The sequence below is a fragment of the Vipera berus genome (genome assembly GCF_964194415.1).
Source record: "Vipera berus genome assembly, chromosome: 2".
Lineage (NCBI taxonomy): Eukaryota > Metazoa > Chordata > Lepidosauria > Squamata > Viperidae > Vipera > Vipera berus.
The window spans coordinates 270,448,303-270,464,648 of NC_138203.1; the positions used below are offsets into that span (position 1 = coordinate 270,448,303).

Here is a 16,346-nt window from a genome sequence, read left to right on the forward strand (position 1 = left end):
GTCCTGTGTAGTCCCATGACTATACTTCATGAATGTTTTATTGAAAACTGGCACTTCCAGGTCTTGGTCAAATTGCATCCATAGCAAGCCATTGATTAATGACCCCAGTGTTCATTTAATAACCGGGTTGATTTGCTTAATGACTACTGTAAATACAACCTGTGAAAAACAGGCTCCAATTAAGGTCGTAAGTCAAAGGCTACCTGTACATGGCCCAGATGAATCATGCCATCCAGTCACATCGTCCCATAGCTGTTATTAATCAAGTATTTACCATTACAAGGCCAGTTATAACCCCTCAAGCTTTAGTGTACAAGACCACCCAATTTTGAACTTAAGTCCTCTGTCTTACTACTGGTTTTACATCGACCTGAATAAATACTTCACAGGTACAGTGGAGCACAATCCTAAAAAAAAAAATGACATCAGCAAAAGGTTTATTCACAAGACTAGTTTAATCGGTCACCCTTAAGAGCTGGGCTCCTTTCATTACCAAAAATAATAATAAGAGGGTCTCAAAGGGCGGGAGAGTGAAAGAGAAGAGAGAGAGAACAAGCCACAGCTAAAACATGACTAACTTCACTACTAGTTTACCCGCCAGAAGACACCAGCAGGGATGGAAGTAATGTTAACATGCAGACAAAAGTGGAAAGCCATGAGGAATACGCAGAGGAAGAAGAAGAAGGAAAAAAAAGTGGATTTTAAAATGGTATGAGTGTGTGTACAAAAGGAAGCTTGTTTTAAGTTTCTCCCATTCCGGGAAGTCACCCCATTTGAAACGAAACACAATTTTTGAAGGCCAGACATTTATAAGAGCAACCCCCACCTCAGCTCCCTCCCCCATTTTCCTTTGTGCTTCCTGTCAGAGCAGTGGGGAAGATGAGGTGCTGAGTGGAGAACAACAGAGTGGAGCAATGCAACATGAGGAAATCCCCACCCCCACCCCCCCAAAAAAAACTTGCTGGTAGGCAGGCAGTGAACATCCGTCTGAAAATCGGTCTCTTGTAAAAGCATCATAAAACAGGAGGCTGCTCCTTCCATCTTGGTGCCGGTCAAGCAATGAGACTTTCCACCCCAAGGTGTCTCTCTCTCTCCCCCGATGAGCAATGGAGGCTTGCTGAGATCAGCCTCATTTCCACTACACGGAGTTAAAAGTGACAGATGGTCTTCTGTCCCTGCCGCGGGGACTGGGGTGGGTTTGTATTCCAAGACAGTCAGTCACTTCTTTCTCCATCAGGTGAAATTAAATGTGAAGTTTCAGGAAAGTGGCAGAGGTCAGGAATTAAAACCAAGGTCAACGTGGAGAGAGGCAAGCCCCTTTTTATCGGGTCTGTTCAACTGAAAAGGAAAAAAAGAGAGAGAGAGAGAGAAGAGGCGTCAGGCAGAACGGGGCAAGGGACTGGCTCTTGACTAAATGAAAAAAGGCCCATCATTACAGCAAAGCAAATCCAACTCCCGCTTTCCTACGCCCACTCATTTCGCCATGTCTCCCCCCTTAAAGACATCTCAACTTCCTTGTGTTCACTCAAAACCAAATGCCATTCTGTTGCCCCAGTTTATAAAGTGGATAAAAGCCATAGAAGAACTGTGTTTCTCTGAAGTAGTAACTTGGGTTTTATTTAGTAAATTTACACATCACCCAACCTATCAATCAACTCTGAGAGGCATAATATAAAACATTAAAATAACAAAACATTAAAGATTAAAATTAATAAAAATCGGCTAAAGGAGAACTAACATACAACAGGGCGTCCACCAATCACAGTATTAAACTACTAGAATGTAAGTAAGCCTTACAATTAAACCAAGGTTTGAAGAGACTACGGGTGGTCCTTGACTTTCAAGTTTGTTTAGGGAGCAAAGTTACAACAGCCCCGAAAAAAGTGACTTATGATTATTTTTCACATTTATGACTGTTGAAGCATCCCTACGGTCACATACTCAAAATGCAGACGCTTGGCAACTGACTCATATTTCTGATGGTTGCAGTGTCCCAGAGACACATGTGGTCATCTTTTACGACCTTCTGACAAGCAAAGTCAATGGGGAAGGCAGATTCACTTAACAACCACTGCAATGATTCACTTCACTGTGACAAGATTGTAAAATGAGGCAGAATTCACTTAACTGTCTCACTTAGCAACATACATTTTGCCCTCAATTGTGGTCATAAGTCAAGGACTATCTGAAGGTGGCTCTTCTATATAGACAATGTGGGAATATTTATATTGTATGTATGAACATCAACTTTCCATTTTCATCTGGAAAACATAAAAGTTCCACTCTGCAAAATGTTTAGCAGGCAATACAAATTATTCATCAGCCACATCCTCTTTTGGGCATACTTATTTTTGTGAGGATGGGGTGGGCTGAGCTAAAAAGCACGATAAAGCACACTCACTGTAGGAGGAGATATCAATTTCATCAGGCAGTTCACTGATGTTCACTTCGAAGCGGTCCTGCACTTCATTTAGGATCTTAGCATCATTCTCATCTGACACGAAAGTGATTGCCAGGCCCTTTGTGCCAAAGCGACCAGCACGAGCCACCTGGAATCCAGAAATGGGAAGATGGGTCTGGATTATTGCACAGGAACCCCCAAATAGGATTTCAAACCCTCAAAGGACAGCAGAGGACTTAAAAACAAAGGGCTTTCAACCAAGGGCACTTACTCAGGGCTTGAAGAGACATCAGAAAAAGTCAGAGACTCTAGTCTGAGCAATTCATCATTGCAACTACACCTTGGACTTTTGTCTTCATCCCAATTTGGGCACCCAGTCCTAGGAAATTGGGAGGTTGCATTTTTGTATTGTTCGGCTTACCCGGTGCAAATAGGTGTCTGAATCCTCTGGCATATCATAGTTGAAAGCAATGTTGACCCGCTCAATATCCATGCCACGACCGAACAAATTGGTGGCTACCAAGATACGACGCTGGAAATCCTTGAACTGCTGGTACCGTGATAATCTGCGAGACAGCAAATACATGGTAATGTTCACCACCATGAAACGTCACCCACAGAACGGAGACAGAGGACTTCTGTTGTTGTTGTTTTTAATTTTAATTTTATTCATCAAATTACTTTGAAAGCTATGTTGGTCTCTGGGAGACATTCCAAAGCCTAAGCTGAAAAAGCAAGTGGAACCAGGAGCCTAATTTGATTCACCAGATCTTTTATAAGACGAAATGTTATCTATAACCTCCAGAAGAAAACTATTGGCCTTCTACGCTTCTCCCAACTAAAAAATTAAAATAGGACTTTTTTTGGCCCATCTATTCAACAGCAATAGCAATAGCACTTAAGACTTCTATACCGCTTCACAGCCCCTCTCTAAGCGGTTTACAGAATCAACATATTGCCCACTCCAGCAATCTGGGTCCTCATTTTACTGACCTCGGAAGGATGGAAGGCTGAGTCAACACTGAGCCAGCGAGACTCAAACTGCTGAACTGCTGGCAGATGGCAGTCAGCAGAAGTAGCCTGCAGTACTGCATTCTGGTGATATTGGTGATCTTTCATCCACAGGTTATACTTTTTAAACCCTTGCTTCATAAGATACTCAACTCCCATTACTGTGATCTAACCCACGGAGACTTTTTTTTCTTTCTATACACAGGCAAAATGCAGGGTGTGTAAAAGTCATTAATTTTGAGAGTGGACTATCTCAAATCTCCTCTGGAAAGCTTCAGTATTTAGGAATGTTCTGGAGGTGATCTTCCCAGATATGGCATTCCACACAAAACCCTCGTTTCAGGAGCAGGCTACCTGTGGAACACATCCATCTGCTTCTGGTTCAGGGAATCTCCTTCTGGAAATCATCAAAACCGCCTCCCAAAAAGCGGAAAAATACAACATTCCAGACTTCTCAAAAATGTGGGTTCCAAACCCTGAACGTTCAGGATTTAACACCGCTCGTCTGAACGGCGCACGTGTGAAAAGCAACGTGTCTAAAAAACAGCAAGCTTTCTCTAAACATTTCAGATGAGAAATTGCTTTTCTTTCCCGGGATGCCCATTTCTTTCTCAAAACGTCTCCTCTCGTACAAATCAACTTTTTTGGGCAAGAGAATTTGCAACAGCTTCCGCAGGGGCCATTGCTCAGGGCTTAAAAGCATCGTCACTGAAGAAGTCAGAGACTCTAGTCTGAGCAAAATCATCACAGCAAAAGAACCCCCGGCAAGGAGCTGCGCTCACAACCCCTTCCCGCCACAACCTCACCTCTCTTCCTGGGGCATGCCTCTGTGGATGGCAATGGCTGGGAAGTTCTGCTCCACTAAGAGCTGGGCCAGAGCTATGCAACGCTGCACAGACTTCACAAAGATGACCACCTAGGCAGAGGAAGAGGAAAGTCAACCCCACCAGTCTATAGGGAACAACAGTGAACCTTGCTCAGTTATATGTTGTGGAAGCCCCTCTGACAACTCCGGAGTTTGTCAAAAGTGCCATTTAGCTTTTATTCTTCGGAGCGATATAAGCCAACTTCCTGTCTGACAAGGCTACCTTTTTTTTGCCCAAAATTTTAGCTGCAACAGTTGTAGCAGAAATCAGCCAACTCCCAGTGTTCGATTAAGGTAAAGGTTCCCCCGCACATGTGTGCTAGTCGTTTCCGACTCTAGGGGCCGGTGCTCATCTCCGTTTCAAAGCCGAAGAGCCAGCGCTTGTCCGAGGATGTCTCCGTGGTCATGTGGCCGGCATGACTAGACGCCAAAGGCACACGGAACGCTGTTACCTTCCCACCGTAGTGGTCCCTATTTTTCTACTTGCATTTTTACGTGCTTTCGAACTGCTAGGTTGGCAGAAGCTGGGACGAGTAACAGGCGCTCACTCTGCTACGCGACACTCGGGATTCGACCCGCCAAACTGCCGACCTTCTGATCGACAAGCTCAGCGTCCTAACCCACTGAGCCACCTCAAAATGTCTTTCTTTCAAGATGAACAGAAATTCTTGACTTTTATGACAACCGGGATCAGAACTTTCCTTGCTTAGCAGAACGGCTGTTAAATGAATCAAACCCGCTTTTATGAGCTGTGCCTTGCTTAAACAAATCACTGCCGTTGTTAAGTGAATCATGCCACTGTTCAAGCTACTCCGGTTTCCCCAACTAATTTTGGCTTGTTGGATGCAGGCTGGGAAGTTGACGAATGGATCACACGATACAGGCAATGGTCGCAAATACAGGCAGTCCTTGACTTTCAACAATTAAGCCCAAAGTTTCAATTTTCTAAGTCAGAGGTCCTCAAACATGGCCACTTTTAAGACTTGTGGACTTCAGCTCCCAGAATCCCCCAGCCAGCCTGTGGGCTGAAGTCCACAAGTCTTAAAGCGGCCAAGTTTGAGGACCCCTGTTCTAAGTGAAACATTTAAGTGAATTTCACCTCATTTTACAACCTTTCTTGCTGTAGTTGTTAAGCGAACCACTGCAGTTGTTAAAATTAATAACGCAGTTAAGTGAACCTGGCTTCCCTATGGGCTTTGTCAGAAGGTCGCAAAAGCCGATCACATGGCCCGTGGGAGGCTGCTATCGTCATAAATACGAGTCAGTTGCCAAGAGGGCACATTTTGATCAAGTGACCCTGGGCAACACCACAATGCGTGCAAAGTGCGAAAATAATAATAATCATGTGTCACTTTCTTCGGTGCCGTTTTAACTTTGGACAATCACTAAATGAACTGTCGTTAAGTCGACTACCTGGACAGACTGATTGCCAAGTGCCCGAGTTTTGATCACATGACCGTGGGGATACTGTAATGGTCGTTAAGCATGAGGACCAGATGACAGATGAACGAGAGCTGGAAGGGACCATGGAGGTCTTCTAGTCCAGCCCCCTGCTCAAGCAGGGGAACCTATACCATCAAAGACAGGTGAATGCCTAGTCCAGGGGTAGGCAACCTCGGCTCGTTTATGACTCATGGACTTCAACCCCCAGAATTCCTAAGTCAGCATAATTCCTGACTCAGGAATTCTGGGAGTTGAAGTTGAAGTTCTGAAATGAATCACAGCAGTTAAGTTACTAATGTGGTTGTTAAGTGAATCTGGCTTCCCCATTGATTTTGCTTGTCAGAAGGTTGCAAAACGTGATGACCACATGACCCCAGGACACTGCAAACCGCCATAAATATCAGTCAGTTGCCAAGTGTCTGGATTTTGATCACTCGACCATGGGGATGCTGCAACGGTTTCTAAGTGTGAAAAATGGTCATAAGTCACTTTTTTCAGTGGCTCGGTAACTTCAAGTAGTCACTAGAATAGAATAGAATAGAGCTGGAAGGGACCTTGGAGGTCTTCTAGTCCAGCCCCCTGCTCAAGCAGGGAAACCTATACTGTCACAGACAGGTGAATGTCGTAGTCCAGGGGTAGGCAACCTTGGCTCTTTCGACTTATTACAGTTCCCATGGTGTAATAAGATGGAGGTTTGTTGTCACTGTGAGTTGGGGGGTGGAAGCACGAAGGGAGGCTCAGCTAATCTCAATGTATACATGGTTGTACTTTGACAAGGCTGCCTACCCCTGGGTCTAGTCCAGGGGTGTCAAACTCAATTTCATTGAGGGCCGCATCAGCATTGCGGTTGCCCTCAGGGGGCCGGGTGGGTGTGGCCAGGGTGGGCGTGGCCTACTGGGTGGGCGTGGCTAGAGTGCGTATGGCCTACTGGGTGGGCGTGGCCAGCTCTACATCGTTCGCATCAAGGGTGTCTGTGGGGGCCTGGGCAGGAGTGGGACAGATCTGAGGGTCTCTGGCAGGAGGAGGGTCTCTGGGCCAGGGCCAAGGCAGTGGGGGCCTTTCCCTCACTGTTTCCAGGATGGCTTCACGGGCCATATGAAACCACTTCGCGGGCCGGATCCGGCCCCCGGGCCTTGTGTTTGACATGTCTGGTAGTCTCTTCTTAAAAATCTCCAGTGATGGAACGGCCACAATTTCTGGAGGTAAGCTGTTCCTACAGGGCCACCTGCACTGGATTTAGCCAGCTCTGGTCTCTTCCGCATCTATCACTCCCCCCACCCCCCCCACCACAGGCTCTATTTCCAGAAAGCACCTGGTTGAACTCCAGCACATCAAGCAGGTCAAACAGCTTGCGGTTCTTCTCGTTGTCTTTCAGTTTGACATAATACTGCTGCAGACCGTGCAGCGTCAGCTTGGTCTCGTCATCCACGAAGATCTCCATAGGCTGAGAAGCAAATCCAGGGCCAGTTAGACCAAGGGTAAGACGGACCTGGGCTTGGAGGGGAGGGTGAGGGGGGGGGGAAGGACAAGAAGCGCAGATCTGCACAGGAGCAACTTTTCCCCCTACCACAAAGATGATGGGTCCTGCCCCTTAGAACAGGTCCAGGAAACAAACCCTGGCTAACTCCTTCCAACAAGAACATTCAAAAAAAAAAGCCCAAAAGCATCTAAGCAATGCACACTGGGAAGCAGCATTCTCCTCTCTCAACCAAGCATTTATTATCCTGCAAAACATTCTTTCATATATATATATATATATATAGGCGACATTTCGACGAGGTCCCACTCGTCATCTTCAGGCTGGTGTCTTCGGCTTCGCGCACGAAGGCGAAGATACCAGCCTGAAGATGACGAGTGGGACCTCGTCGAAATGTCGCCAAGACACTATCAATCTTACATGGGAAAAGACCTGAATACACCAAGACCTGCATACCTGTACCCGTGAAAATCTATGTGTGTGTGTGTATACACACACACACACACACACACACACACTCTATGTATACTAATATTGTTGCCCTAAAAGAATTTTTGAGTCAAACTCTGCAGTTTCTTAGTTACGTTTCCCCTTTTCACTACCTGAAATTAAAAAAAAAGGGGGAGAATACCCACGTGTAGGGGGAAAAAGGGATTTACTTACGTACTCCAGCTACCTTAACTAACATGACTACCAATCACTTTCCCAGGACATTTAACCATGCAGAAGCTTAGATCTTAAGTTCCCTGCCATTCTCAAAACCTAACGGGGTAACAAGATCTGGGCAACAAAAGAAAAGGAAGGTGCCATTCCTTTCCTTCCATATAAGAGCAGAAGACATCAATCATTTCTGATCTGCTCGTTATCAAGACCAGCCAATCGCCTGACTTTGAACACAAAGGTCCCTGGCCAACTCATTCCAGAGTTAACTAACATTCTTATTAACAACACTCTAAAAAGCCGAAGTGCGGGTGAAACTATGGCCCTTTTATGTCTTGTGGATTTCAACTCCCAGAATTCCTCAGCTAGAGTTGAAGTCCACAAGTCACAAAAGGGCCAACAGTTCCTCACCCCTTGGCTCTAAAGAGTAACTTTTCTGCCTCGTAATCGGGGAAAATGTCTGAATTATTTGCCCTCCCACTGTGAAGGCTCTCAAAACAAACCCCTTTTCCACATGGCACCGGGGGGGGGGGGAGGAGGAGAATAGAGGGTAACAGAAAATAAAACGGCACAACGCTTTTTTTTTGCCAGTTCCAAAAAAAGGATAAAACTTCTCCTCCGGGTCACCAGGCGTCCGCTCCATTGGGCTGCCTCCGACGGTTCAGATCCCTCGGGGAGTCCTTCGCCGCAGGTCTCCAGAATGCGTGGGCAGGGAGGGGCAGGGCAAGAAGGGCGGGAACAGGAACGTACAGGCCGCGGTTGTGTCTTTGTGTGTAATGTGTGGATCAGGTTAATGCAGGGGGGCAAGGGGGAAGAAGAAAAAAAGAGAGGCTACCACTTGCCTGGGTGTGTGTGGGCCAGGATCTTCTGAACGTGGGTGTGTGTGTGGGCCAGGATCTTCTGCCACGCGGTGGCTGACACAAGCAGGCAAATTCCACGCAGAGGGAGGGAACTAGGACAGCAAGGGAGCGCTGCCAAATGTTGCGCCGCTTGCCAGGTGGGAAAGCATAAAAGAGGATCCTTCCGGGATGGATCCGCCCTGAATAAAATGTAGATGATCTCTAAGACAAGTGTGCCAGAGGGGGCAAAAACAAGAATCATAGCAGAAGTGCTGGTTTTGACCCTAGTGGGAGAAGTGCTGTTGCTCTTGTGTGCAAAGAGGCTCTTAAGAGTAACCCGAATGATCTTCCGGCAAGTATGTCTCCTACAGATGCCTTAGCAGAACTGGCTAGCTGAGGGGCAGCAAGGGTGCAGCCCAGTGAACTGTAGGCAGTGGTCGTGTTCTCCGTGCCGGCCCCCTTCTCCTTCCCTGGACGGGGAGAGGGAGGGAGAGAGGTAGGCTGACCGGCCAGGTGGATAAAGAAGGTAGAAGGGTTTTAATTACGTCTTGCATGAATTTGCGGCACACGGGGCGGATTTCCTTGCCGAGAGTAGCACTGAACATCATGACCTGCTTTTCATGCAGGGTCATGCGGAAGATCTCCTGGACATCTCGACGCATATCTGGGGGGGGGGGAGAGGGATGGGGGGGAGAGGAGGAGAAGGACAAACAGGTTAACAATAGTTACTTGGGTTAAACGTACCGCACATCTCAAAAGCCTCGGGGGGGGGGGGGGAGGAGCTGTGGTGGCACAATGGGTGGAATGCAGTATTGCAGGCTAACTCTGCCCAATGCCGGGAGTTCGATCCTGACCGGCTCAAGGTCGACTCAGCCTTCCATCCTTTAGAGGTCGGTAAAATGAGGACCCAGATTGTTTGGGGGAGGGGACGATATGTTGACTCGGTAAACCACTCAGATTGTTTGTAAAGCATTATGAAACAGTCTACGTCTAATAAGCGCTGCTTGCTATTAAGAATGTATGTTTTAGTTTCTCTACAGATCATATTGACAGTTACAGAATTACCTCAATTTTGAAAGAGAAACAGCCAAAGTCAGAAAATATCCCCATTAAGGGCTAATGGGCTGACAAGAAGGGAGAATCTTCCTACTTCTTCCTTGCCTTCGTACAAACTCAGTCTAGAAAGGGCACAATGTAGATTTTCGGCTCCTATAAAGCTCTATCTTTTTTCTATTCCAGAATACCCACGACACTCACCAAGCTGCTCAAGCATTTTGTCACATTCGTCCAGGATGAAATGCTTGATATGTTTGAGGTTAAGGCTCTTGTTGCGGGCCAAAGCCAGGATGCGGCCCGGGGTCCCCACCACAATATGGGGGCAGTTCTTCTTCAGAACCTCTTCATCCTTCTTGATGGACAGGCCCCCAAAGAACACTGCCACCTATGGGAGGGAAGAATGAAGGAATGTTGTCTGGCATGGTTGCTAGATTTCACTTATCAAACACCTGAGTTTTCAGGGGTGGCAAGCAGCAGAATATCATGCTAAATCTGACACAGCCCAAAGAAACTTTTTCAGTCCTTTCCTACTTGTATATATCTGCTCCAGGCCAAGAAAGAGATGTTTGGTCTTGCCCCGGTGCCTAAAGTAGTGGTTCTCAAACTTTTCTTTACCATAGACCTCTTTTGAATACGTTTTGTGGCTATGGTCCCCCAAAACGTAACTCAATTTAAATAATATTTATTCAAGCCTTTGGAAACCACTTGCGACAACATTGCATCTCCCCCCCCCAAAAAAAAAAACACCCCAGGGCTCCAAAGACAAAAAGTTGAAAACCACTGGCCTAGAGGACAGAGATGGAACAGAGGATGGATCAGAGCAAGAGGGAGGGGTTTATTTAGAATCCATCGGCTTCCAGAATGCTTCTTCAACTCTGGATAGGCTAATACTACCGTTGGAATAGGAGGTTAACAATTTGGGTCCTTTAGGACTTAAGTATTCTGGTGGAACAGCACACGGTAGTTGTGCTAACGGCTTTTTCTAGACCGGGTGAATATGTAACAGCAATGTGTCCTTAATGTGCACTTGGATACCGCAATCTGTTCTGCTGAGGGCTGCTCTTGAAGTCAATCCAGAAGTTACAATAGTTGAGTACAGCTGCTCCCTTGCTGCAGTCAACACCGTATAGAGCAGGGGTAGGCAACCTTGGCTCTTTTATGACTCATGGACTTCAACTCCCAGAATTCCTGAGCCAGCATGGCTGGCTCAGGAATTCTGGGAGTTGAAGTCCATGAGTCATAAAAGAGCCAAGGTTGCCTACCCCTGGTATAGAGTATCATTGGCTTTGCAGGAACTGCACTGACCCAGCTTCAGGCCCAATCTACTATCACCCATTCCTTTTATGGTTCGTGTTTTTTTAATTATCAAACTTCTATACCACCCATCTCACTGAGGCAAGTTTGTTACCTTTTCACCCAGATAAATTCTGCCCTCCTACTCAATGATGGCAAAAGTCCCTAGACTATGAGAAATTAAAAAGGAAGATGCTTCAAAATAAGCCTTTTTAAGAGCAGCCCGAAGCTCAGGTTAGAGGTTAGAATGGCTCTTTCCCCGTTATATTTTTGGAAAGCAGTTAAGGTCACATCACTGTTATTGTTTTTTTTTTAAATTTTTAAGCATATAATAAAATCATGCCGCGTGGCTTTTGTGAGCTGCCTAGGGTCACCTGGGCTGGCATACAAATATACACAAAGAAATAATCCTCTAGACTTCGGTTCTCTCCCATGATGGTAAGAGCATTCTTGATGATTCAAAACAGAAACAGCTTCCTGAACTCTCACCTTGACGCTGGGCATGTACTTGGAGAACCGTTCGTATTCCTTACTAATCTGGAAGGCCAGCTCACGGGTGTGACACATCACCAGCACAGACACCTGTGAAAGAGGGCAAAATAATTTGTAATTTCTCCCATCACCCCTGCTTATTCTTAGCTCACTTGTGTGATCAGGTTTCAAGCATCCATGCCCATCTATCATCTAGGGCAGGGGTAGGCAACCTTGTCTCTTTTATGACTTGTGGACTTCAACTCCCCGAATTCCTGAGCCAGCCATGCTGAGGGGAAAGGGAGAGGTTTCCAAGCTAAGCCATGCTGGCTCAGGAATTCTGGGAGTTGAAGTCCACGAGTCATACAAGAGCCAAGGTTGCCTACCCCTGATCTAAGGGGGGGGGGGGAAGAAAAAGTCTGGATTTCAGTCACATACCTGTCCTGTTATTGGCTCCAACTGCTGAAGTGTAGCAAGAACGAAGACAGCAGTCTTGCCCATGCCCGATTTGGCCTGGCACAGGACATCCATGCCCAAGATTGCTTGTGGAATGCACTCGTGTTGCACTGCATTGAGAATAAGGACAGAATTAACACCTGGTGCCGCGGAGATCGCACAAGCCCAAGCTCTCCACGGGACAAGTCATCTTGACTCACCTTCTGAAGGGTGCTCAAAGCCACAATCAACAATGGCACGCAAGAGTTCTGGTTTTAATAGGAAATCACGGAAGCCAGAACTGTGGATGGAGACATAGGATCCCTTGACGTCTTTTTTAGATGGGACATCCACCCCTTCTCCAGCTGCTTGGTTTTCCACCTCATCATCTTCATAATCCAGCAGCTCGTTGTCAACGTCATTCTCGGTCATGGTGATGTCTCCCTCTCTAAAAACTGAGATAAAGGTTTAAGTGAGCCAAAGCATTTTAGAAAGAAAATCCCCAACACTATCAGTGTACTGCAGAGCACAGACAAACAAAGCATTACAAGCCACAGTGACCTCTAACCCTTCAAAGACAGCAGTCATGTTATATGACCATACAACGAGGCATCTGCAAAACGTAAGACATCTACATTCATAACTTAGTCCAAGTCCCTTTCTATTGCATGGTATTATAACTCTACTCCAAGTTATTATGCCACAAGATTTAAGTTCATTTCACAAGGATTGGGAGCACATTTGGGGCTTCGAGAGCATGTGGTAAGCATACTCACACAACGGCTGTCACAAGAGGCTTGCCTCTTCACAAAATGGCTACCACAGTAAGCCATTCTACCACAAAAATAAATTTAGCCCAAGATGTACCATTGCACAGAGCTTTATTCTGCAAATAAATAATTTTGGCGATTTCAGCAAATGCTGCCATCGTTGCATTATTATAAGAATCTCTTAAAAAGCCAGGTGAGATACAGAATATAGTATCTGAGGGCATAGTAGCCCACCTCAGGAATCCGCCCAATATCCTTGGTTGCAGGAAGTTATATATAGTGGCTCTTACCATTATGTGTAAACATGATATGTCCATCATCTCACAAAGTAGAAAAAAATTCTAGTAGAATTTAATTCATTCTTTAAAAATTCTCTTGAAAAGTCTTCTGGTAAATAATGGTTTATTTTAGGTCAAAGTGTCCTGGAGACACTTTATCAGAATATATATTCTAGCTAATTAAATAGGACAAATACAACAACTCTTACCTTTAATTGAATTTATGCAAACAAGGATTCAATTACATTCTTGCTATTTTGATTTTAATAATTTTCAACAATTTTGAAGAATCCTGATTTAAGTGTAAATAGTACCCGTAAGTTGGAAAACTAGGTCTTGGCTGTAAAAATCGAGCCAGCCACCACAAGGAAGTGAAATCCAGTTTAATTTTACTGCCATCCAGTGACTATCTGACACTCACAATGAAGTCAATATAAAATGCTACAGGTTATCAACCATCCATTTTTATTATGCCAAATGACTGTGTTAGCATAGGTACTACTACTGTACACAGACTTACAGCCATTCATTTAGCTGTTGTCCAGTGTTACAATGGCACTGGGAAAAAAATGACTTATGATCTGTCCTCACGCTTATATGACTGTCACATTATCCCCACAGTCACATGATCAAAATCTGGGCACCTGGCAAATAGCATACGGTTGCAGCTTCCTAGGGTCATGTGATTGCCGAATGCAATCTTTCAGCCTGCTTCCAACAAGCTAAATCACAGGGGGCAAGCCAGATTCACTCAACTGCAGTTATTTGCTTAAAAACAACCAAGTTATTTGCTTAACAACCACTATGGAAAGAAGACTGCAAAGCTGGGCATAACTCACCCAACAATCAACTCAACAATCACCTTGCTTAGCAATGGAAATCTTGGGTCTTAATTAGAGTTATAAGACAATGACTACCTGCATGTTGCTTTGTAGGAAACATCAAAGTGGTCAAATGCATATGAAAATGTAAACTCTGCCCACATAAGATTTAAGCAATGATCGATGCCTGAAGACAGGGATAACCAATAAGTAAACTTTGCCAGTCTAAGAACTACTGAACTGCCAGTATTTGCAGAGAAAGCATGACAAACGAGGAAGATCTTTGGAAGCACAGGTGCTCCTCCACTTACAACAGCTCATTTAGTGACTGTTCAAAGTCACACCACCACTGAAAAAGGTGACTCAGGACCATTTTTTCACACTTTAGGACCCGTTGCAGCACCCCCATGGTCACGTGATCAAAATTCAGATGCTTGGCAACTCGTTCATGCAGCGTGTGTGTGTGTGTGGGGGGGGGTGTCACGTGATCTCCTTTTGCGACCCTTCTGACAAGCAAGGGCAATGGGGAAGCCAAATTCACTTAACCACCTTTTAACAAATGCAGCGATTCTTTAACAAATGCAGCGATTCTTTAACAAACGCAGCGATTCGCTTACCACCCGTGGCAAGAAAAGTCGTAACATGGGGGCAAACTCACTTAGCAAATGAGTTTCATTTAGCAACATAAACTTTGGGACTCAATTGTAACTCCAGGACTACCTGTACCACAGTTCAGCAGCGTCCATCTTTCCCTGAAACAGGCAGATTCAACAACAGCAATCTGCAAATCCCCCCCTTAAACCTCCCTCATTGGTGCTGAAATCAGCTATCAAACCATGATCAGTACGGGGAAAACCCGATCATGCCTTTTCTGCCCACTTCCTGGAGTCGGGAAGAAATCTTGGGAGAAAAGAGAACTTGTGTATTTTACCATTGTGAATTTCTCAGGGAATTTCCAACGGAATTAAGCTCCTTATATCCATTTAACTCTGGGCCACACCAGCATGCATTATTCGCATGATTCCGTTGTTCAGCAGGGCAACACAATTTGATGCACCAGATGATTTCTTTAATCCAACAATAGCGCCTCCAAATAAACAGGAAGCCTACACAGCATGCTGAAGACTAGCAGCCATTTGCCTGAAATGGTATAAGGCAAAGGGGTCTTCAAACGTGGCCCTTTTATGACTTGTGGACTTCAACTCCCAGAATTCCTCAGCCAGGCACGCTGGCTGAGGAATTCTGGGAGTTGAAGTCCACAAGTCATAAAAGGGCCAAGTTTTGAAGACCCCTGGTATAAGGTTTCCTGCCTGAGCAGGGGGTTGGACTAAATGACCTCCAAGGTCCCTTCCAACTTTTTTATTATTATTATTATTATTATTATTATTATTATTATTATTATTATTATATTATTATTATAAAGTAATTCTTAATTACTACAGTAAAAATACGTAATCAAGTATTGCAAAGCCACTTGTGGAGGGGGGGAAAAAAGCAGAAATCATTGCCTTCGCCTCTAAGACAATATAGACCACACTCTAGATTTTTTTTTCTCCTTTACAGATAAGGCCCCATTAAAAAATGGAGGAGGGGGGGGTGTTACAAAAAAAGCATTAGTACATTAGCTGTTAAGACTAGTTTGTCGACTAATTCCTGGCTGGGGTGAAGCCCAAGAGATCTCTCGATCTAACGAGCCAGGCCTAAAAGACGAGAGTCGTAGCGGGTGGCCGATGTTTCTCGATTACGATCGGCCCAAGAAACGAAAACAAGGCTGAAGGAAAGGCGCCATCTTTAATTCCAGGCTTTTACTACAATGACGGGGGAGTACGTCGCACGCTCCCGCTCGCTTCCAGCTATAAATTTGGGCCCGGGGATGAAAAAATGACCAGCCAAAAGAAAAGAATCGGAAAGGCAAATGGCCGAAGAAACTGTACCCACCTCGATATACGACGGATGACTAACCGGAGCGCCGATAAAAGGGCGATTATCAAAGAGCTTACCTTACACCGAAGGGAGGGGGCTCGACGAAGTAACGTCGAGACGCGATCACGACGGAAAGAAAGCAACTTCCGTTAGGTGATGGGCGTAAGCGGAAGCTACTGGAGGGACCTGCGACGAAGACCCCGCGCGGTTTTTTTTTTTTTGCGGCTTTTGTCTAACTGAGTGCCCGATAAATGTAACAAACTTAAAAATCACGATTACATCTATAATGTTTTAAAATAATTTGTAAATGATACCATTCTTCGTGAGTTTTCGTTCAATCCTATTTTAATACAGGATACTTGGATTAGATTTTTGCAGGCGTCTTCCCAATGGGAGTAAATTTGTGCTGGCTCACAATTGGTCAGTAAACCCACGTGGTTGTTCAGCTTTAAATCAATTGCATTTATTTCATTTGAAAAAGGTAGGTTAGGTTGTTCTGGCTCGTTCCCAGAAGGGAATTATAGCTAGTCCTCGATTTACAACAGTTCATTTAGTGACCAAAGTTGCAACATCACTGAAAAAAGTGACATTTTTCACACAACC

The 16,346-nt window shown here is 45.2% G+C and overlaps 1 protein-coding gene across 2 annotated transcripts; it reads right to left on the reverse strand.

The window, feature by feature from the left end:
- Window positions 1–435: 435 nt before the first annotated feature.
- DDX39B (DExD-box helicase 39B) lies at window positions 436–15,963 on the reverse strand. 2 transcript variants are annotated; one of them, XM_081318341.1, is made up of 11 exons: window positions 15,821–15,963; window positions 12,173–12,406; window positions 11,955–12,082; window positions 11,535–11,627; window positions 9,954–10,137; window positions 9,242–9,360; window positions 7,033–7,164; window positions 4,219–4,328; window positions 2,823–2,967; window positions 2,402–2,549; window positions 436–1,338 (listed from the first exon to the last, which is right to left on the reverse strand). In XM_081318341.1, the coding sequence occupies exons 2-11, from the start codon at window positions 12,381–12,383 to the stop codon at window positions 1,322–1,324; spliced, it is 1,287 nt and encodes a 428-aa protein (XP_081174467.1). In that variant the 5' UTR covers window positions 12,384–12,406; window positions 15,821–15,963; the 3' UTR covers window positions 436–1,321. The 2 variants fall into 2 exon arrangements, with proteins under 2 accessions (XP_081174467.1, XP_081174468.1); XM_081318342.1 differs by lacking the exon at window positions 15,821–15,963 and adding an exon at window positions 15,759–15,815.
- Between the last annotated feature and the right edge of the window lie 383 nt (window positions 15,964–16,346).

Coding starts and splice junctions, on each gene's coding strand:
- DDX39B (XM_081318341.1), bottom strand. CDS start 12,383: ATGACCGAGAATGACGTTGACAACGAGCTGCTGGATTATGAAGATGAT. Junction 12,083..12,172: donor CTTTGAGCACCCTTCAGAAG/GTGAGTCAAGAT, acceptor TTCTCAATGCAG/TGCAACACGAGTGCATTCCA. Junction 10,138..11,534: donor AGTACATGCCCAGCGTCAAG/GTGAGAGTTCAG, acceptor TCCCTCCCATAG/GTGGCAGTGTTCTTTGGGGG.